This window comes from Falco naumanni, chromosome 3 (genome assembly GCF_017639655.2).
Source record: "Falco naumanni isolate bFalNau1 chromosome 3, bFalNau1.pat, whole genome shotgun sequence".
NCBI lineage: Eukaryota > Metazoa > Chordata > Aves > Falconiformes > Falconidae > Falco > Falco naumanni.
The window spans coordinates 102,526,795-102,549,005 of NC_054056.1; the positions used below are offsets into that span (position 1 = coordinate 102,526,795).

At 37.1% G+C, this 22,211-nt stretch overlaps 1 protein-coding gene across 4 annotated transcripts in view; it reads left to right on the top strand.

Annotated features, from left to right (window-relative positions):
* The window catches only part of COL14A1 (collagen type XIV alpha 1 chain), a 123,461-nt gene that overhangs the window by 56,900 nt on the left and 44,350 nt on the right, over positions 1 to 22,211 (top strand). For all 4 annotated transcript variants that reach the window (XM_040587646.1, XM_040587645.1, XM_040587648.1 and 1 more), the window contains 13 exons: positions 2,259 to 2,391; positions 3,485 to 3,556; positions 4,311 to 4,453; positions 8,095 to 8,224; positions 9,248 to 9,370; positions 10,753 to 10,902; positions 11,551 to 11,667; positions 13,517 to 13,663; positions 15,867 to 15,941; positions 17,265 to 17,404; positions 18,658 to 18,781; positions 19,820 to 19,963; positions 21,953 to 22,117. In XM_040587646.1, coding sequence (XP_040443580.1) covers positions 2,259 to 2,391; positions 3,485 to 3,556; positions 4,311 to 4,453; positions 8,095 to 8,224; positions 9,248 to 9,370; positions 10,753 to 10,902; positions 11,551 to 11,667; positions 13,517 to 13,663; positions 15,867 to 15,941; positions 17,265 to 17,404; positions 18,658 to 18,781; positions 19,820 to 19,963; positions 21,953 to 22,117 — 1,663 coding nt within the window. The remainder of the gene's footprint in view (positions 1 to 2,258; positions 2,392 to 3,484; positions 3,557 to 4,310; positions 4,454 to 8,094; positions 8,225 to 9,247; positions 9,371 to 10,752; positions 10,903 to 11,550; positions 11,668 to 13,516; positions 13,664 to 15,866; positions 15,942 to 17,264; positions 17,405 to 18,657; positions 18,782 to 19,819; positions 19,964 to 21,952; positions 22,118 to 22,211) is intronic.

Here is a 22,211-nt window from a genome sequence, read left to right on the forward strand (position 1 = left end):
ATGACATTTTGCACCTGGCCTGAGGTTTCATGCATCTTTTTGTCATCCATTAGCGCACAAAGCAGTCATTGCAGCTTAGGTTATGCGGCATTTTTTCTGTAAATTTAGCCTGATTCTTTCCCCCTTTCACCTAGTGAGAGGTAGTCATGCAAGAAAGAAAGAAATTACAGGAGTGAGCTGGGAAAACAAGGAGCTGGCAGATGAGTGAGTGGACACAGGTCATCCCCTAGCATTTTCTCCTGCAGTAGATGAATTGTTTCTGTTTAAGTTCCACCAAGTAGCTGTCAGTGAATCACTTTAAGCCATATGCATTTTTAAGTGAGATTTATGCTGTGTTCTCTGAGTGTGAGAATAAATGATCAAGAAATATTTGAACTGTTAAGGTTCCACTTGTTTGTTGTATTCATTAAGAACTGCTGGAGGCCCTAATACTTTAGTACATCGAAATATTAAAAATACCCAAGCTGCTTTCTTGTTCTCCTTGCATGACCTCTCTAATGGGGTCAGGCCTAGGATAGCACAATACCTCCAGGCTATTGCCTCTTTAAGCTTCTTTCCCAGCTAAGCGATCAGTCATGCAGAGAAATGACATGCACTCCCTCTGTCTTTCTCCCAAGACCCAACTTGCCAATTAGCTGAGTGGGGTCAGGGGGTGGTGGTGAGAATTACACACCTCTCGGCTTCACCCACACTGCTGATGGGTGAGGAGCATTTAGTGGGGCATTAACACTAAAAAGCCAGAATAAATTTAAGAGTGATCTTTTATTTTTCAGGTTACAGTAGAGAATGCATCCTGCTATACTCATATGCTTGTTACTATTCTTGCTTCTGTTATTTGTCCTCTCTGCTTGGAAATTCAGTACTTTGTGAGGTTTTTTTGTGGTCTTCTCTGTGGGCTAAATTAGCGGGGAACAGAGGGTGATGGAAGCAATGCTTAAGAAAGTATGCCAAAGTTGTGTGTGAGATAGTAACTATGTATAGATATTTTATAATGATTTGATGCACGACTAGAGGCTCTGGGGAGTTAGAAAGGAAGGTATTACTTATACCTACTTAGTATACAGCTAGACTCGCTCAAGCTTGTTTCTGAAATTTTCCCAAGAAAACCTGTGCCAGAACGTGTGTAGTGTGCGATGCCTTATTCATTACTTGATAGTTGTAGAAGACATGGTCCCAACTCATTTCTTTCTGCTTTTGTTTTCTTTATCTGAGTTCAGAAGGTCTGTGATTGGTTTAGGTCCCTCTTCCCCAGGACCAACTCAGGAAATCTCCTGCGGTAATTAAAAGAATAAAGTGTGATTCACTGTTTCTGCTAACTGCAGTAGTAGGTTTTATGCAGTACATATCTATTGTTTGATTTCCATTATAAGTCTTTGATTCTGTGTATACAGTGGCCACCTTTAAAAACTTGCCAGTGTTAACCTAGAGAAAGGTTGTTTTATTGTAGGATCTGTCTGCGGAACCTAAAAATTATTCGCAGAACCAGTCAGCCCATTTCACCAGACTTGCTGCTTAGGCTCCTTGCGTTCTGCTTTACAGTTCCTTTAGCTCCAACTCCTGCCTATCTGTTGATTCCTTCCAATAAAATAAAGACACAAAAATCTGAAGTGAAACCTTCTGCTTACAGTTAACATTGCACATGTGAATCTTCTGCTGCTATCACAGGTAGAAATAAGGAGAATTGCTATTTAAAACTTCACACCATATGGCAAACTTCTCATCAGCACATCCTATTAATCCCCAAGCCTGCAGCAAATGTTCTTTCAAGTTGCATTCAGATGTGTAGAACCATAACTCAGATTGTCATTCTGGTATAGAAACATTTTGTAAGTCTGTGGACATGCTGAAAACTTTTGTCATAATAGTGCCTGAATGGTAGGAATATGAATGAAAGTTAATTTACCCTGCTGTGTTGCTTTCATTGATAAATGTTTTGAATTTTAGTGATTTTCAAATGAAATGCATATGGTCAGCTTTAGCAATTAATTACTTGTGGGTGAAAGTGTAAGACTACACATTAGAATAATCAAGCTAGCCACAAAACAATAAATACATTTTAAGTATTCTTAACAGTGTTTTTTCCAGATGTACTCTGTGATACTTTTAATTTCAACATAGTTAATAATTCTTTGGACAAATCTGAGTGTACATTACATGTATTTTAAAAAAGGATCCATTTTCCTTCTCTCATGTCTCTCAATTCATGTAAGTTAATCAAATGCGGAACTGATTTTCTTTAATCTTGCTGTGTTACTTAGATTGTCGTAAATGGAGACGCAGACAGTCATGTCATTGAGGGTTTGTTGCCCAACACAGAATATGAAGTTTCTTTGCTGGCAGTTTTTGATGATGAAAGTGAAAGTGAAGTTGTTGCTGTTCTTGGAGCTACATGTAAGACAAACTCTGGATTGTAATTTTTAGAGATGTTTAAGTGATCTATATTTAATGCATATATCTTATATTAAAAATATAGTACATCTTTGGGTAGCTATAATATTGAAGGATGTAGTGGTTTAGCACTATGGCTTTGCTGACTGTATTTTTTACTTTTCTTATTTAATATTATGTGGTAGATGGCACTGAATCAAAATGATGGTTTGGCTCCCTATCTGAGCTGTGCTATTAATAACCTTTGCATCTGTACAGATATTCTTCCATCCTACATTTCAATATTTCATCTTTGAACAGTTTTTTTTTTATGAGAAGATGTATTAGATTCGGGGGAGGGTTAAACATTTTAAAGTAAATGATTTTCAAGAGTTTTCATTTAAGATGTTTGGCATTTACAGTATACTGTTTTCTTGAAAAAGCTTACAAGGGCATCCTGAGACATTAACATGGAAGTAATGAAGATAAAACTTGAAAATCATGTACAGTGTATTTTATAGTTTATAATTGAAAGAGGGGCCAGCCTTTCAGGTAGATTGCTCGCTCTATCCATTCTCTTTCATGGATAGTGACTTGGTTAAGTAAACAACTGTATTTTTCATGTGCAAATTCAAAAATTTATTTGATTCTTAGTCATTTAATTGCAGGTATAATCTTTTACCTTCTGTTTAGACAAACCAATCCAAATGATGCTGATATTGCCTGGTGCTACTGAGTGTACTTTCTGTTGTTTACTTGGATAGAAGTGAAGAACCCTTAAAAAGTTTTCAATTTAATTAATCTGACAACCTTGACAAATGGTCAATATGGAAGTCATCATGCATGGTTCAGCCAGAAATGTGGGAAACTATATGCATTCCTATTTAATTGTAGACTTTATAATTATGTATTATCTGTAGATCTAAATGCTAATCCTGCAAATATATGTGCCCAAAGTAAACTAAATGAATAGTTCCCTTGTAGTTTCTGAAATGCCTGAAGTGTGTGGGATACTCGTAGGTGTGAGCACATAGTTTCATTGTCATAGAAATACAAGATAAATACTGTGTCTTTCATGTTTTGTTGAATTGTTAGTGAGCCGAGTATTGTTTTTCAGTTGCAAGGGATACCACAATACCTACCACGGTGACTACTACCAGTACCACAACTTCTAAGCCCACCACAGCAGGTAAACAGCAAATGTCAACAGTTTAAATGCTGAATGCAAAAACCTAAGGCTCCCCACAAGCACACGCAGATCTAGGGGCAGAGAGCTGTGGTATTACCAAGCAGCTGATATCCCCAGTTTCTGATGGTCAGTGTGGTCAGCACACTGCCATGGTAAATCTTGTGGAGGTGTCGACTCCATGCAAGGGATGTCACCTGTGAAAGGTGCACGCTGTTGTGCTCCTGCAACACCCTTTTGCATGTGGTCAGCCCTCCTGCACGTGACATGTGTGGGTGAGGAGCCAACCTGTAACACGGTGGAGGGACTCTGAATAATACCATACACAGGAATTCGGAGACTAATTTGGAAAATTCAGCTGTTTTCTCTTTCCCTTTATGTAGATGATCTTGGAAACTCTTCAGAATTTTGCTTGGTTTTGAGTGTTCTGTTTGTTTTCCCTGGAATTAGAAAACGGACTTTTAAGGAACAAAGGTTCTGGATTATTTCTCTTCTGTAACATTCTGGCTGCAGTGGAGTTTTGATTATTCTAAAGCTCCATAAGCCCAGTAATATAGACAAAGGAGATGGGGTAATATATGTTAATGGAAGTATAGGATAACTATTATTTTATTAACATTTTTGTTTACTAATTTTTTATGTTCTTAAGCTCAAGTATGACTGAACTATATGAATTTGCCCCCCTGTGGATCTGCAGACCCACCACGACTTCAGTAGGGCTTGCAACTACTTATTAATTAAATATTTTTTGTTTTAGTTTTTCGAACAGGAATCAGAAACCTTGTTATAGATGATGAAACAACCTCAAGTCTGAGGGTGATATGGGACATTTCAGATTACAATGTTCAGCAGTTCCGAGTGACCTATCTCACTGCAAAAGGCGACCGTGCTGAGGAAGCGGTAAGAATGGTCTGTATGGGTTTTGTGAATGGCTTCATAAGCTCTGAAAGTTTGTTTAATAATTGCTAAGGCATGATCTTCCTTATATGACAGTCTTGTTGCAATCAGTAAAAGATACATGTTTGGTATTACTGTGAGACAGAACTTCAAAGTTTTATTCATGTAGTACCTGCTGCACTGCAGGCTACAGCAGTCAAATGTAAGATCAAGGCCCAGTCACACAAATGTTTAAAGAAGTCATAGTTAAAAACCTAGCTGCCTGTCCTTTTTCCTGTATTTTTTAGTTTTTAAAATTTTGGTGTTTTTTTTTTTTTCTTTTGGGGATATTTTACTCATAGACCTTTTTCTATCCTAAGATTGTGTTTTAACAACTCTTAATATTCCAGAGTGCCTAAGAATATTTGTTATTTTTCTAATACCTCGTAATGATCAAAATTAAAATTGTCTTGCACAAAAAAAGTTTCTGGTGATCAAGATTTTGGAAAATATTTGAAAGAATGAAGAATGCTACATGTACTCCTTTGTGCATATAGCAAATAATAAAAAAAAAGAAAACCTAGCTGAATTATTGTAAGATGTCACAATTTTTGAGATAACTTCAGAATTCTGGGAGAAAAAGTACTTTTTTTTTTTTTTTTTTTTTTTTTAACTGGGGAAAACTTAATATTGCAGTGCTTGGCTTCCACAAAAACTGTTATAAAATTTTGAGATAGCTCTATGTAGATACATTTATGCAATCAAATTGCATAGTTTGAGGTTATTTTCTTACTAAATAGCCCAGAATGCAAAAGTATTCCCCGTATCATTCTCCTTCTGTGTCTGTTATGTGACTCCTTTCTGCTCATAGAACAGTAGTATTGGAAATATGGGATATTCTTTTTGATGGCTAACAGCTAACATTTTTAGCCCTGTGTCAGACTCTATCAGTGAAGAACGCTAAAAGGAGTTAGTTGAGTATCTTTCTTCTAGAAAAATATGAATTAGTCTTTTTTCATTTTGGTTTCATTCATCTTTTATGAGATCTTGGTAGCAAATTACTTCTTAGCCATATCTTTCAACTATAATCTGAAAATGAACTTTCAATGTAGTGCTTTCAGACTGGAAAACATGATTTATGAATTTACCTTGACTATACGATAGTATAGTTTACAATACAGTGGCAGGCTTACATAGCATAAGGGTACAAATGATACTGTTCTTCTGACAATAACCCAAAGTTTCTGAAATTCAGATCCCACATTTACAGTTTCAGCTTTGGGAAGCTTAATCAAATTCAGTTGGATGATACAAATGTAGTTCTGTTTTAGTATTCAATGACCATTATTTTAAAAGGAAATTAAAGCTGTAGGAAAGGTATTCAGATTCTGGCTGTCAGAAGGATATTAGAGTTGACTCAAAAGCTCATTAAAGAAAATTATAGAATCGTAAGATTAGGTAGGTATCTTGGCTCTAATTCTACAAATTATTTAAGTACACTCTCAAGTCTTGTTATCTTTGGTCACACGTCAGCAAACAGATTAAGCATGTGTTTCATCTTTGAAATTAATCGTGTGCATAAATACTTTACTGAATAAGGAATGACGTGATATTATACTTAAAATTTAGCTCATTTTAAATGGAAGGAATGTATTTTATCATGTAGCTTCAAGCACCTGAGAGGTGCAACACAGATAACAATAAAACAACACAGATGTTCAATTTTTAGTGGAGTGTTTATAAATTTAAGTACATTTCTTAAGCAGAACCTGGAAGTTTTGTGGAATTTGGGCTTAAATATATTACAGCATGACAATTCTGTGGTGGATGCTTAAGTTTTTTGGCTCTGATTTCAGTAAAATAAATTTCAGTTACTCCTCCCTTTCCATAAAAATATTAATACGCTTTTTAATCCTTGATGCAATTGGCTGAAAATCAGGGACTAGAAAATGTAATAGAATACTTTTCCTACAGAAGGGTCAAGCTCTAAATTGCATGTTTGTTCTTGGGTGTGCTATACATACTGGAAGGATCACATTTTTTTTTTTCTTAAAGCCAAGAATGTTTCTCACTGCTGGAAACTGTACTTTTCTGTAGAAGATCTCTGATGTGCACATGTGGAAGAGAGCGAGCCCTCAATGCTTGCATCCCCTCTCCTAAAAAACAAAAAAAAAATTGGCTGTTCTTTTTTCAGAAACTTGGTTTGTGTGTTTTGAGTATACGTATGGAAGAGTTTAGCACAGGAATCTTTCATGCACATGTATATAGATGTTTTAAACCAGTTTTGATCAATGAAGGAAGTACTTTGACAAGTCTCAACACCTGGGTGTACTACATTAATTTCCTTCTGTGCATCACTTGCCAAAATTGGTAGTAGTTTGAATGTATCCTGGAGTCTTAAAACTGACGTGAACTTTCTTGTCTGAGTATATGCTTCAGAAAATTTTACGCTGCCATCATCACATTCATCAGTCTTCTTTGAAACAATGAAACACTTTTAGACTCAGCTTCTGCTTTCCCCTCTTGGGTTTAAAGGGCTTATAGTCTCTCAGCTTCTTGCCAAATATGTTCAGTTGATGGCTGAGATGATAGATTTACCCAGTGGACAGGGACCAGGGAGGGTCCAAAATATGAGGTTGGACTTCAGGACTGTTGCTTCTAACAATGCCACTTCAGAGCATAGGTTTGGTGCAGGAAATACAGGATTGGTTTATCTTTTTTTACCATGTCCACTCCATGAGTTAGGTAGCTCCCATTCAGGCATTGGAGGCTTTCTGAGATTAGAATTTTACTGACAAGTTAAAAGATTGCAAGGCTTTACTTGGGCATCTCTTCCACCACTATTGTGACACTAGCTTTTGAAGCTCTGGCTAAAATATAGTAATCTATTGAAGAATTTCAGAAATAGCTGCTTATGGGGAAACCTTGTACTGTATTAAAAGAAGCAGTGCTTAATTCAGTGGGTTGAGACATTTGCTCTAGCACACTGAAAACTGCCTGGAGAGATTTCTACAGCTTCTCTACTTCTAATGATTTGCCTAGTTGGACTTCATCTGCAGATCTTCCATGTTTCATGGCAGTTTGGGATCCTCTGCTATTTCTGGGATGTACTTCTTCGTCTCCTGTATAGCCACATTAATTTCCTTGTCCCCAGACTAGATGCAGATGGGACAAACATGTTTTATTCTGCTTCCTCAGTTCATGCTTCCTGATCTCTTGAATTCATTTTGCTTCCTCCCAGGGAAGGAGGATTTTCTGTCCCCAAAGAACAACCAACCTTTCTTAATGGGCATATCTTTGGACAATCATATTCATGTCAAGGATAAATACAATAAGAGGATTTTTGTCTCTACAGTAAAATTGTTTAAATACTAACCATCCATATAGTACCAGTGGTTTATGGAGGTGTAGTGGCTCATAGGTTTGATATAAAACTGTGTTATCCGATAGGCACGTTCTTCGTTTTATTTTACTCAGGTATAACTAGTAGATTTGTTAAAAGGGTGGATAGTTTATTTTATTTTACCGTAGAGCATCAGAAATATTTTAAAATGCAAGCTATACAGCAATACTAGTGGAACATGGTGTCAGAGATCATGTAAGGTACAAAAAGGTTTTGACTCTAGTCATTAAGCTTGATTGTTTCTGTTTTTCTGACTGTCCAGGTAATGGTGCCTGGGAGGCAAAACACTCTTCTGCTTCAGCCTCTGCTGTCTGATACAGAATACAAAGTTACCATCACTCCCATCTATTCGGACGGGGAAGGAGTCAGTGTCTCAGCTCCTGGCAGAACTCGTAAGTACAAACTTTCTGCTTTGGCCAGAACATCCGTGAAGAAAGGCTTACTTTTTTAGCCTTTTTTCCTTGGCTGTAGTAATATATTTCAGTATAAATGTGGGCTTATTTTACATGACTTATATGACTCAAGCTTTATATTAAACTCAGCTCTTTGATTTATGAACAATGGGTTACTTCTAATTGACAGGTTGTATTTTATATTCAAATACTGTGAGTTTGCAGAAACTTGTTGAGTAATAAAGCTGGTAAGTCCTTGATAGACAGCCCACCAAGGACAAGCCAACTAATGCAGAAAATAAAGTAAACAATGCCTGCTGGCATAGTATCAAACCAACCATTGTACTGTGAGATTATCTTTTGTGTGAGATCATTACTTCCTAAAGGTCATTAGAAATGCTGCTGAACTTTATAAAAGCGATTGCATTATCTCTAGAGTTCTGACCAAGTACCAAAAGATTACTCAACTGTAACTGAAGTTCCCTCTCTACTGCATATTGGTAAAAAATCATCTTATTGTACACTGCTGGTCATGATAGTATAATTCTATTGAACTGCCTAAATTGAAATGCTATTTGTGCAGACACTTAAATCACTTGTATATCATTCCTTTGATTCCATTTGAAAGTGTTGTGTTCACAAGAACATGATTTATACTTTTAAAACTTTAGTGCACTTGGATTGAAAGAAACTATATAAATAAAAGATAATTATCTCTGAATTGTCTTACGTTTGAAAAATAAAGCTAGGGACAAATTTGGGATTTAATTTGAAATTTCATTTTTTGTTGATCAAGGTTTGTAATCGATCCTTGGTGTAACTTGGTTTAACTTTCTTAAATATATCACCATTAATGCACTGACATAATGCCAAGGATGTATTTGATTAAAGGCTTTCATGCTGGCAATTTTACCTGTAAATCTGAGAGTATTGGGTATTGCACTATTTTTGTGTGCATGTCTTGAGTTTCATGTATGTGCTTGTATGAGATACACTTGTAAAAGCTGTTTGGTTTCCTTTTAGTACCCCTGTCTGCTCCTAGAAATTTACGTGTCTCAGATGAATGGTACAACAGATTACGTATCAGTTGGGATGCCCCACCATCACCAACAATGGGTTACAGAATTGTCTACAAACCTATCAACAGTGAGTTTTTAAACTGATTTTTTTTGTCATTTGTTTTTGAGGTTCAATGTCTTGACATAATCTTTTTCTGAATATTGTACTTAAATCTAACAGTTGCAGTTAACAGCCTTGAAAGCTCTATTAACTTAGGTGTCTCAGGTTTTGAATTATGAAAGTTTCATAGTCACAAAATGATGCAGGTTGGAAGGGATCTCTGGAGATCATCTGGTCTAAGTCCCTGATCAAAACAGGGCCAGCTGGGAACAGGTTTCACTGGCCTTTGTCTAGTCAAGTTTTTAATATCTCCAAGAGTGGAGATTTCAAAACCTCTCTAAGCATCGCTTCCAGCTTTTGGCTACCCTCACTGTAAAATTGTCTTTCCTGATATCTAATAAAAATTTCAAATGTTGCAAATTTTGCTTATTTTCTCTTTCCATCTTCCTGTTTGCCTCAGAAGACATCCTGTCTCTGTCTTCACTACCACCTCCCATTAGGCAGGTGTAGGCAGCAGTAAGATTCCACCTTAGACTTCCCATTTTAAGGCTGATCAAACCCAACTCTTTCAGTCTGTTCTTTTATGTAATTTTTACCATGACTCTTTCTATTTATTTCAGAGACTACCTTTGCTCTTTTCCTGTTCCTCTCTTCTGTGTTCTCCTATTCCTCATCTTCCTTCCCCCACAATACAAAGTTTTAGTTTCCTTGACTTTTATTTCCACTCTACACACTCTACACCTCTCAAATACTTGACATTTTATTTGTTGCCCATTTTGTGTGTGCTGAATCCTTTGCCTATCTGCACATTGCAGCTAGACAAGGCACCCAAGTTCCTTTGAATTTCTTTAGAAAAACATGGTCCTCTATTGAGAGTGAAACACAAATGTGTGACCATTAAGGGATTAAAGTACTGTCCAAAGATGATGCTGTTGCCTGGTTTCTGAAGTGTATCCAGAATGGCTAAAAAACATGACAAAGGACCTGTTTGCAGTTCTGATTTGGGAAAGTTTTATTCTTTTCTATTTTCATTATCATCTTTGCACAGTGTTAAATGATGCTGTTGTATAAGCACCCCTTAGGGACTGTATTGCTGGCTGACATCTTCTGTCCCCCCTGTTGGTCCTGGCACACTGTCAAACTGAGGAGATCTTTGGCTGCCTATTTAGGGCAGTAGTAAGTCACTGAAGCAGAACAAAAGGGTCTTAACAGATGTCAGTGCTGCCCTAATGAATCCCACTGCTGAATTTCCCAAGTGTGTTGCGGCTTCTATCCATGCAAGGACTGAGCAGAGTGTCTTTGGTTTTGTATATGGTAAAAAAAACCACCTTTAGGAGCACATGTAATTTTGGATGTGTCTTGAGATTTGTTTTAACTACCTGCTAATTAATTTATTTAACTTTTTGCAGTTCCCGGCCCTGCGTTGGAGACCTTTGTAGGGGATGATATTAATACCATTCTCATTCTCAATCTCTTCAGTGGAACAGAGTACAGTGTGAAAGTATTTGCTTCATACTCAACAGGCTTCAGTGATGCCCTAACAGGCGTAGCCAAAACCTGTAAGAATGATTTCATGCTGTTCAGATCTCTACAGGCTGTTTTTCACTATAACTGTGTCTTTGTGCTTCTCCCTGAATAAATTTTCATGAGGAAGACTTTCTCAGTTGTGTGCAAATTGTTTTCCTGAAATGAAAGTCTCTTTTTATCAGACTATATCAAGCTTTAAAATAATCTGCTGGATGTTAGCAAGACAGGGATCATAAAGCAGTTGTTACTATTTATCAGCCAAACATATATGCCTAGTAGTAGATATAAATCTCCTTAATGGAAAATCTATTTAGTCATTTTTTTTCTTTTTTTCCTAGAGCCATATATATAATTTATTCTTTAAATCTAAAGCTCAATTTTAAATTAAATTTTGACAGAAATGTTGCTGTTGATGATATTTTTGTGCTTATCTGTAATAACTGAATTTTTAGCAGTGTTCATTAGTCTTATCAATTGACTTACGCTCCAAACTTTTGATCTAAAGATTCACTTCTTTTTCTTCTTGTTTTGGATTTTCTTGACATCATTTTTTAAAGCAGCTATTGAAATTATTTGTTAAAAATGAATTGGCACAAGTGTTTCACTATAATTCTTTTGTAATTTTTTCTTGTATGTCTTATTAGAGGCATAAATCTAATTTTTTGGTATTTAATTTTCAGTGTACCTGGGTGTGACAAATTTGGATTCCTATCAAGTCCGCATGACTAGTCTCTGTGCTCAGTGGCAGCTTCACAGACATGCTACTGCATACAGGGTAGTTATAGAATCGCTTGTGGGTGAGTTATTAAATCATTCAATATGCAGCTACAGCCTAACCCAGACAATTGAATTGCATAAGTTAAGAAATTGTATGCAGTTGAACCTGTAGACTGGCTTCTGAAATACTGGAAATGATGGACAGAAGAGAGTTGTGTACACACTGAAAGTTCCAGCAGTAGAAGTAGCATTCCTGTCCTTTTATATCAAACATATATTGGTAACTTGTCCTCTTTGTGGGAGGGAGTTTGATCTGTCAGTAGAAGGTAGGGTTTACCTGAGTTTTCACTGCTGTGAGGGACAGAAGATGGATAAAGGATGACCTGAATACATCTTAAGATTGTACATGAACTATCAGTGATAGCTTTGTAGGATTAGGATGGACATGAGAGGAGGGTAGAAGGGTAGAGAAAGCTCTAATTGAATTCAGACCATGCTCACTGGGTCAGAAGAGTGTCCAGTTTTGTCTGTTCTCATTCCGTTGATTGATAATTACAACTTGTAGTAATATTACTCATCTGGATAAATGTGAGATATTTTTATGTGGCAACACATGGTGTCTTGATGCTTTTAGCACTGGCTGTGTAAATGTGAATTAGAGTCTCTTCTATATCACTGCTTCTCAGATGTAGCCAGAAGAGGTTACGGAGAAGTCACTATTTGTGCAGACTAATTCTCTTATCCCCAGTAGACATCGGTGATCTTTTGAATAGTGACAAATTAAAAACTTGGATACTTTGAGAGAAGTGCAGTTAATAACATTCAGTGGCATCCATCAAGGGTATCAAGAAAAATAGTACTAATTTGGTTGCAAAAAAATAGTGACCTTTCTGTGGAATGGCAAATGGATGGTGATAAAGTTTATTTGAAGGCCTGGAATACAGACAAGCTGTTCAGAAAGCAGAGATCTTGGCTGGCACAAGACAGCACAGATTTCCTTCTCATCTGAGAGCTAGCCAACATCCTGCTTTCATCATACAGAAATGCCAGAATTGTTTTAACTGAACCAAGAGTCTAAATGTGAGCAAAACAAGCTAAAGTGTGAACAATTGCTTTTTATTATCTATTATGAAGAGTTTTGTTTGTCAGATTGGGTGTGTGTCTCATTCAGGCAGTGATCAATTAATTTTTTGCTAATGTAACACCTCCGGATAAACATCAGGTGTTTTTTCCTTGGCAGGGAATGACCGTTCGGCATTTTTAGTATATACTCTATAAAAGATGAGATCAGTTGCTTGTATTTCACTTCTTTCTGCTACAGATAAAGAATTGTGCTGAGGGTTTTCTTATTATTGAAATTTTATGCTATTTCTAGTACCCAGGCTTTTTCCATTGTCAATACATTTTCCAATTCAGAATTTGGCAGAATTAATTTTGGATCCCTGTAAATACTGTCCCTTAACCGACTTGTTAGGTGGTTACTAGTGAAAGCTGGAATACAAGTTCAGTCTCTCTTGCAATTACTAAGCACATTACAGACTCTGAGAACCAGAGGCATAGACAAAGGATGCCATAGAATTACATAATGCAACAATTCCTCGTTAGACACTGATAATTTAGGACCAGATCCAAAGCCCATTGATGACAGTGTTAGTGATTTTTACTAACTTCAGTGCATGGGGTGAAATTCATCTTTTTTCCTGCAGATGTCTGGCACATTCCTTAGCTCCTACTTAATATGAAGGATGAAATGTTACAGACACCTCTGCACAGAGGTGAATTTCCAGAAATAAGGCAACATGTAGTTTATTAATTCATGTCAACCACTTGCCCTTCATCTGCTGTCATGTCCCCTTCTTATTTCAGACTTAAATTACATTATTCAATAAAACAGAATAAAGGTTTTAATGGTTTCGTTTCTAATTCCAGATGGGAAAAAGCGAGAAGTAAATCTCGGTGGAGGGACGCCTAGACATTGTTTCTTTGAGCTGATGCCTGGAACTGAATACAAAATTAGTGTTCACACACAGCTTCAGGAGATAGAGGGCCCTGCTGTAAGCATCATGGAGACAACATGTGAGTAAAATAGATCAGACTTCAGCCAGCATCGATAATGCTTGATTGCTTCTCATGTTTTGCCCTTTGCCCACAGATTCCTATGCAATTTCCTTTAGCTGAGTAGCAGAGGTGCAGGATTCTTAAAGCACTGCTGTGTGTTACTTGTGGAGTCACATTCACCAACGGTCTTGGACTTCTTAATGAAAATAAAACAGGGAGGATGGTTTAGCTTTCTTCATAAAAAGTCCCACCAGGGGATACTTTGAAAATCTCTGACTTGAGGGGGGAGGGGCAAGGCAGATCCGGAAAAATGAAGCAGAGAAAGTTTTGTATCCTGCAGCTTTTGTTATTTAGTAAAATGTCACCAGTGTCTGAGTAATTCACACTTAAATGTCACCTTGATACCCCATCTACTTACGTATTTTAAAACCAACCAACAAATCAACCTTTGTATTATTCTCAATAACACAAGACAGGCAAAAAAAACCCCTCACAGCTGTTTATTAAGGGAAGATCCTGCTTTAATGAGTTCAAAATACTGCAAAACAAAATACAGCATGAGCAGAGTGAATATTTTAACATTATCTTTCTTTCTTCAAGCCCATTTTCAATCTCAGTGATACCCTTCCTCTCATACTATATTACTATACACCATGATGTTGTTACCCTTCTCTCAGGGCAGGTAATGTTTATAATTTTCAAGTTTATAAATTTCCTCTCCCACACATAGGAAAAACTTGCACAGGTGCATGACTCCACTTCTCAGTTGTTCAGGGCTCATTCTCAGACCAGCGAGGAACAAGCCAAGCTTCCTGCTTTTTGGACGAATGCATTTTGTGTGCTCTGCAGTTCAAGGAGTTAGAAGACATAAGGAAGAACACACCTTGGCCTATATGTCCATTTGAGAAAGATGGTTTGTGATGCAGACAAATTGTTATATCATCCTAAAAGAAAACACTCTTCAGGGTGACCTGTACCCCTCTGGTGCTTAGAGAGCAGCCTTTCAAGTCACTTTACAGCAGCTGTGAGTCTTTCTAAATGGATATTGTCCTGGTCTGTCTGTGGCCATGGAGGTCCTGGGCGTTAGTTTCTTGTAGGTGTTTCAGAGTCTTGGCCTTTTCTCTTGTTGAAGCCAATGGGAAAACCCACATCAGCTGCAGTGGGAGTCAACTTGGATGCCAACATGAGGATTGTAATGAATCCGGTTTGCACTAATCTTTCCCAAAGATAGGTGCCTTTTCTGAAGTTGTATCTAGCTCTATCCATTGTCTATAGACATAAGTTATATGTCTTAGAGCAAATAACAAGTACAGTCTTACTTGAAGGAATGATATTCTGTCACCTGTGGATTCTTATGCTAATCGCACTGAAAAAAATTGGAAAAAATGCCTTCGAACAAAAGCAGAACTTTTCCTCAGATACTTTTGTGGAAGTCAACACATATGCATGTTATCTCTGAGAATTCAGCCAAGACTGTGTTGAAAGGCAATAAATAGAGCTCTTACATTCAGCAGAGCTGTCAGTCAGTGATCATGTATTCAGCTAGGTTTCTGTGAGGTAGCCATCCAAAGCTGATTTTCAGGAGAAGGATGAGACTGTTCAGAAACTTTACATAGTAACTTTAGTAGAAGTTGCTGCAGGCAACAGAGTCATAGCCCTGTAGAGATGTGGTCGGAACTGCATTTCTAGCTGGAAACAAGGTCTTCCACCAAATTCAGGAAAATCTTGATCAGGACAGGCTGTAATCTGCTCTGAGCGCAGGCACTGGCTTGCTTTTGCACTGTTTCTATTTTGGACTAATATCTTCCTTCCAGGGTAGGTAGAGACCTACTTTCTGTGACTAAGGACTGGTTGTGTTCAGAAAGGAGAAAGATACTGACCTTTTACAAAATGAATTATGGATACCAGGTCAAGAATAGGGCTGCCACATGGCCTGCTCCACTGGGGAAAGACAAAAAGGGGAAGTTCCAGTAGCAGTTCAGTTGTGTCACTGTACCATTCATACTGAAATGCAGCCATTAACGGCTCTGTAATAGCACTGTCCAGTAGAGGAGGACATTACATGCACATCCTTACCTGCATTTCTCTGCAATTGTATAACTAGTTGATTAGAGAGAATGAATTTTGAATGTGGAGATGAGTAGAAAATGCCGTGTTTAATATAAATAAAATATGTTAGACTTTAAAACATTTTAAAAGATTTCTTCTTTTTTTCTTCCAGTACCATTTCCAACTCAGCCACCAACAACACCTTCAACACCACCTCCACCACCTACAATCCCTCCTGCGAAAGAAGGTAAGTGCTGCCTATGTGGGTTTATAGTAATTTTAAAGTGTTGATGCAATGTTTTTCTTCTTCTAACACTATTTTAGACCTGTGGGGATCAGATTTCGAAATGCATTTGCTTTAGCGAGACTGTTAAGGCAGCTGGCTTAAATTTAATGAGCCAGAAGTCTGTCATGTTTATTGTATTGTTGAAATTTGCAGAAAAGAGGGTTAATACATGAGAGACTTTCTTTTTTCAGAAGTCCTAAAGCATACGTGGTTTGTAACTGAAGCAGACATCCTGGGGTAATTAAACTTCTAAAGCAGCATGATTTTTAAAAATATGTCTGCTTTAGGTAATGAGAAAAGTGTTGTCATATTCAGTTTCTTCTCTCTTTCAATGTAGAGTTCCTTCTATTTATCATTTGAACACATAGTGTTTTGTGCAGCCTTATTAATATTTCTGTGAGGGGAGCATCGCTGTTGGAGATTGAGGGTCAAATTCATTAGCTTGAAGTTGGTGGACCAAACCAATGTATAGTAATTGAGAATGTAAGCCATAAGTACATAGAAAAAAAAAAAGACTTTGTGTCTGTGTTGTAGAACTGCATAGCAGCAGATTTTTATTTTTTTTAAATCCAAGAACTAATCAACAGAAAAGAAGAAATACAGGTACATATCTTCCTGTCCCATTCTCTGGATTTAGATGAACATTTTTCTTCAAGATGAAGTATGTTGAAAAACATAACTTTGCTTTGAGACTGTTTCTGGCCCCAAGCAATAGACTTGGAATCTGTAGAGTGTTGAAGATTCCCATTTCCCAAGAAAGAGTGGGCAACTTGTGGGAGCAGGTGTACAGCTCTGCAGGCCATTTTGTGTAAGAACATGCTGGAATAAGATGAGATGAGGGAAACCTGCGCAGCTCTTAAATAGTGCAGTTGAAAGGTGAGCATTAGGCACCACGGAACTAAGCGTAACTTTTTGAATGGACTATTTTCCCCCTGGGAACCTCCACAGTCAAGGAGTCTGGGATTGTATAAGTTCATGTGTGACTTTACTTAACAACCTGAAAAAAAATAATAAATGGTTAGCCAGATTTTAAAGAACGATTATGCCTTGAAGTGTGTTTTGGGATAGGATCTGTCAGTGCAGGCCATTCACCCCTTGCAGAGCTCAGATGGTTCTACACCTGCAGTCTGAAGTCTGTGCCAGCAGGTCTGTTTGCTAAAGCATTATTAACTAACATTAAACAAGGGCTTTTCATGACAGTTGCATTTTCTTAAGTGATATATGAGATTTCATGAAGAGTTAAAGCATTGCTCTAATTCCAAATTGCTTGCTTTTCTTTCTCAGTGTGTAAAGCAGCCAAAGCTGACCTGGCATTCCTGGTGGATGGGTCATGGAGTATTGGAGATGACAATTTCAATAAAATAATTAGCTTTCTCTATAGCACGGTTGGAGCTTTGGATAAGATTGGTCCTGATGGAACACAGGTAATCCACATGTAGAGGCACAGAGGATGCATGGACTTGACAGGGTATTTTACTCTAGCACCAGAAGGGGAATGTATAAAAAAAATAACTGACATAATTTCACAGTTCATTTGAAGATATAAACTGGTTTAGGACAGCATTTTTTTTCCCAATATCTTCTTCTATACACACCGTATGGTGGAACTAATGATACGAATTTTGCTAGCATGAAAGCTAAGTATCATTTCGGTCTTCTCTAAATCATTCTAATGAGATTTCAGTTGTGTTAGTGTTTTTGGTATTGGTGCTCACTGTGGTGTTTATTTCTATATAAGCTAAAAATGGCATTGATAAGGAAAATTAAAGGTTTGTTTATTTAAAATCACGTGCTCTACAGAGTCTAAAGTGCTTGAAATAAAATACAGTATTTATAATGATTATTTTGTTTATGTATTTGATTAAAGATGCTTGAATCTGCTCCATAAAGATTATTGGCAAATCTACTGTTGTTTGAAGTGTTACTTGTGCAATATGCAGTTTGGGATTGCATTGAAAATTATTTTTAACTGGTCCAAAGCCTGAAGAATGCTCAGTTTTTACTGTTTCTTGCTATACAGCTGTTTTCACAGAATGTAGTCCATGGCGCTTCAGAAACTGAAGCCCAAGCTTAAGCCTAAGCATGTGAATAGCTCTTTTTAAACAAGGGGCAGCACTTACAGAATATGAGGTTCAATATATGTTTTGTGAGTTGTAAAGGTTTAGTGCACAGTATTGAAATACAGGGTCTGGACTCATGTAACATCATATTTAGGAGAGACTGTTTCAGAATATGGTCTTGCATCTTTCTATTACTTGCTTCAGTATTGCTTCCTAACTTAATTTACTTATGTGCAGGTATTAATTTGTGGAGACTGAATTAAGTCCCTGCAGTTTTGTGTATGAGTAACTGTACACACGTGAGCAACTGTAACTAGGATTTTGCTTTTGGGCTTGATTGAGAGTGCTCTGCCAAAGTGGGTATTTACTTTTCTCATCCTGTTTGCTGCAGAATGAAACCAGAAAGTGTTAGATTATTGCCAAGGCTTCAGAGAGTAAAATTAAACATTATTTAGTGAAAGCTTCTTAAAAAGAAAAGAAATTCTGGCTTCAATTTAAGGATGAACCAAAGTTACAAGATAAATCTTTTTTTAATGTTTTAAATGCACTGATTCACTTACTTTTTGCTTATACACTGGGTGGTGCTTTAGTAATGAACACATCTTCTGTGTGCACAGGTGGCAATAATTCAGTTCAGTGATGATCCCAGGACAGAATTTAAATTAAATGCATACAAAACAAAAGAGACTCTTCTTGAAGCTATTCAGCAAATAGCCTACAAAGGAGGAAATACAAAAACAGGTGAGAAAGGTCATGATTATGATGCAGATTTTCTCCCTGGTTCTTTCTGTGCAGTATTTCTTTCCCATTTGCTAAGTGGTTTATATAAGTGCAAAGCCAGTGACAACGTGTTATCTCCACGCTGGAGGTGAAAGGTTAGTTTTTTAAACTTTGAAGTTAGAAAGTCTTCATAATCTGCAGTTGACACTCTTCACCTCTTGCTGCTGGGTATTCACCCCTCTGACCAGCAGTGATGTCAAGGATCAAGGAGGAAGGGAAGAAAGGAGAAAGGCAGCAAGGCAGAAGTGAGTTTGCGGATTGTGGGAGGTGGAATGGGGAGCAATATGAAATCAGCTTGGCAAGTGGAAAGGTAGGAGGGGAGATAAGGTGGGAGGGAGGATGTAGAAAACAGTGGACAGAGTGGAGGATCTGCTTGGTTATAAGCCAGGACAGTTAAGCCTCAGTGGTATGTTTAAGACTAGGCTGGGGGAAGATGTCTGTTAACTGAATGGAGTTATATTTTAATTAATCCCTTAACATAGCTCTCTGATGTGAAGAAATTAAAGATGACTGCTGAAAGGGTTAAAATCTGTTTTAGTTGGAAACCTATGTTTTATTATTCTCAGACTGCACAGAAATTTCTTGCAGCTGTTGCATTGCATTCCAGTCTCAGTCATATCAAAATAACACGTTTTCGGTTTACTCAAGAAAATGTTACAATGGCACTTCCAGTTGTTACCTGGATTGGGCCCTACAATCCAGTAAGGGAAGATTTTGTTACTTCTAACCTGCACAGAATACCATTTCCCACACATGTCATGCTCTTGATCTTCACCTTCTGGATTGAGAAACTGATGGCTGAAGTCATCAAATTTTCAAAGGTCAAAATTAAACTTTTCTGAATCTCTATTTTAATAACTACTGAGTGCGCTAATTTACAGACTGCTCAGGACCTGACAGATTTCTCTTTTTATCGATGTCTAACATACGATATGAGAAGCCAAGAGAAATTGGATTTATGTCACAGTAGAAGCATGCTGTCAATTTTTTCTGTTTCAGGCAAAGCCATTAAACATGCAAGAGAATTCCTGTTTACTGGAGAGGCAGGCATGAGAAGAGGCATCCCAAAGGTTTTGGTTGTCATTACTGATGGGCGATCACAAGATGATGTGAACAAAGTCTCCAGAGAAATGCAACTAGATGGTAAAATGTGTAGTTTCAAGAATTATTCATATTTTCCTTTTTCTCATTAATTATGAATACATAAGTGTGGGCATGAGATAAGGGTAAATTTTGCTCCAGGAAGATTTCCAAGTTTAAAGAAAACAGGCAGTAGTTGCTGAGAAACTCAAAATATCACTAAGCTATGGTTAGATTCTGGATTTTGTTCGGTGATTAATGCTTTTATTTTTCATTTTGACGGCAGTGCTAAAATCATGTAGTAGTCAGTGGAATTGCTGTCAGGATGAATACTTTAGAGGACATGATCCTGAGAACATGGACTGTCATCTGTGAAGTGTAGTCTTGCAGTTACCAGCAAACCAAATGGTTTTGTTTCCTATACAAGAGGTCCTTTGAAAATGCTTTCATATATTCTTTTACTGGTTGTGATCTGCTCTCATGTTACAGTAATTACCTTAGGATTTTTTCTTTAAAGCACTGAATTTAGAGCTTTAAGCAGCCATACAGTGTTGTGAGTCTAAGCATAAGAACTGGGTTAGTTGCAGAAATGTCTGGTACTGAGGATTGTATCAAAACCCAAAGGGTGCAGTGGGCTACATGGACAAAACCAAAGGATGGAAGAAAAAAGTTATCATCCTTTTAATGTGAGGAGATCTAAGAAGAAATTACATATGTGCTTTTTTATTTGCCTTTACACTTTGGCAGCTAAGAAGTTACCAGCATATATTACTGACTCTTGAAACACAATCATTGATCTTGGCTGCTTGCTTATATTGTTGCTAGATGCTGAGTGTAGCATCTTCATGAATAAGATCATATCACAAAATAGTGGAGCATGCATAACTTGTTTTAATACCAATCAAGAAACCCCCATATTTGTGAATTAATTGGAGTGTGTATCTAAGCTGAACAGAAAATGTTTAACTGGCAGGTAAGTCTTGCCATTGCCTTATTAACTGTTAGACTGGCAATGACCTCAAGAGGAGATGGCACATGGTGGGGGTTCAGTTGCTGATTGGGATGTGTCGCCTTGGACAAATGACTTCCTCTCTTCCATTTCTTTTTACGCATGCTGCATGTGTAGGCTGTGGATAGGCTGTAGCAGGTAGTGACTTGCATCTACAATAGAGACTGGCATGAAGAGGTGCTGATATTGGATGAGACATGAAGATATTGTTATAATACATTAATTCAAAGTTTTGTTATGTTAAAAGCTCTGCAGAACGTGATGAATGCCCTTGGGCCTTATTCAAGCTAAAAGACAATCTTGATTGACTGGAGTGAATTTGGGACTGAGCCATGCGAGAACAGTGTGTCCATTAACAATATTCAGCCTGATGTAGACAGGTTTTTTCTTTATCTTTTATGGAAAGGAAAATGTTGAAAACGTTTTAGCTAGTTTGCTGTTTCTTAAGCATATAGGATACAATTTTCGTTTAATTTTAATCTTGTAAGTCAGGCCCAAATTTCAAAATATATCCATGCAGAATATATTGAACAAATTCAACCAGTGCAGTTAAGTTGCTGGTGAAATGAGAATGCATTTATTTCAGTATGCATTCATGAGGCAGCAGTGGCTTGAAAACTCTGATTAATATATGGCACAGAACAAAATCTGTGAAAGACCTACAGGAAATTAATTTCTGTACTTTGTATTTATGGAATACTTGATACATGGATATTTTTATGTGTCATACAGTACAGCATTAAATTAGAAAAGCATTTAAACTTATGCAAGAATTTTAAACTACGAGTGGTCTTATATGTGTTCAAGAAAACATGCTTTAATTAACTGATTAAGCATAAATAGCCGAAGGAAATACCTCACAGAGAATGTATTACCTTTATTTTAGATTACATGCATTAATTTTCTTGTGTTGCAGGATAATAATAGAATTTCCAACTTTATATTTAATCAGGAAAGGAGCCAGTGCAAATACAGTGGTGTTCATATTGTATTTCCACTCTATAAATGAATGACTCACAAGAGTGTTCTTTTTTCTTTTACAGGTTTCAGCTTTTTTGCTATTGGAGTAGCTGATGCTGACTATTCAGAATTAGTTAATATTGGCAGCAAGCCCAGTGAACGACATGTCTTCTTTGTGGATGACTTTGATGCCTTTACAAAGATTGAAGATGAGCTGATCACTTTTGTTTGTGAAACTGCATCAGCAAGTTAGTCATTTTGACTTACACTTGCTTCTAAAATAAGTGCTAAATAGTGGGGGTTTTCTAACGATTAATTTTCTATTAAGAGATATTCTTGATC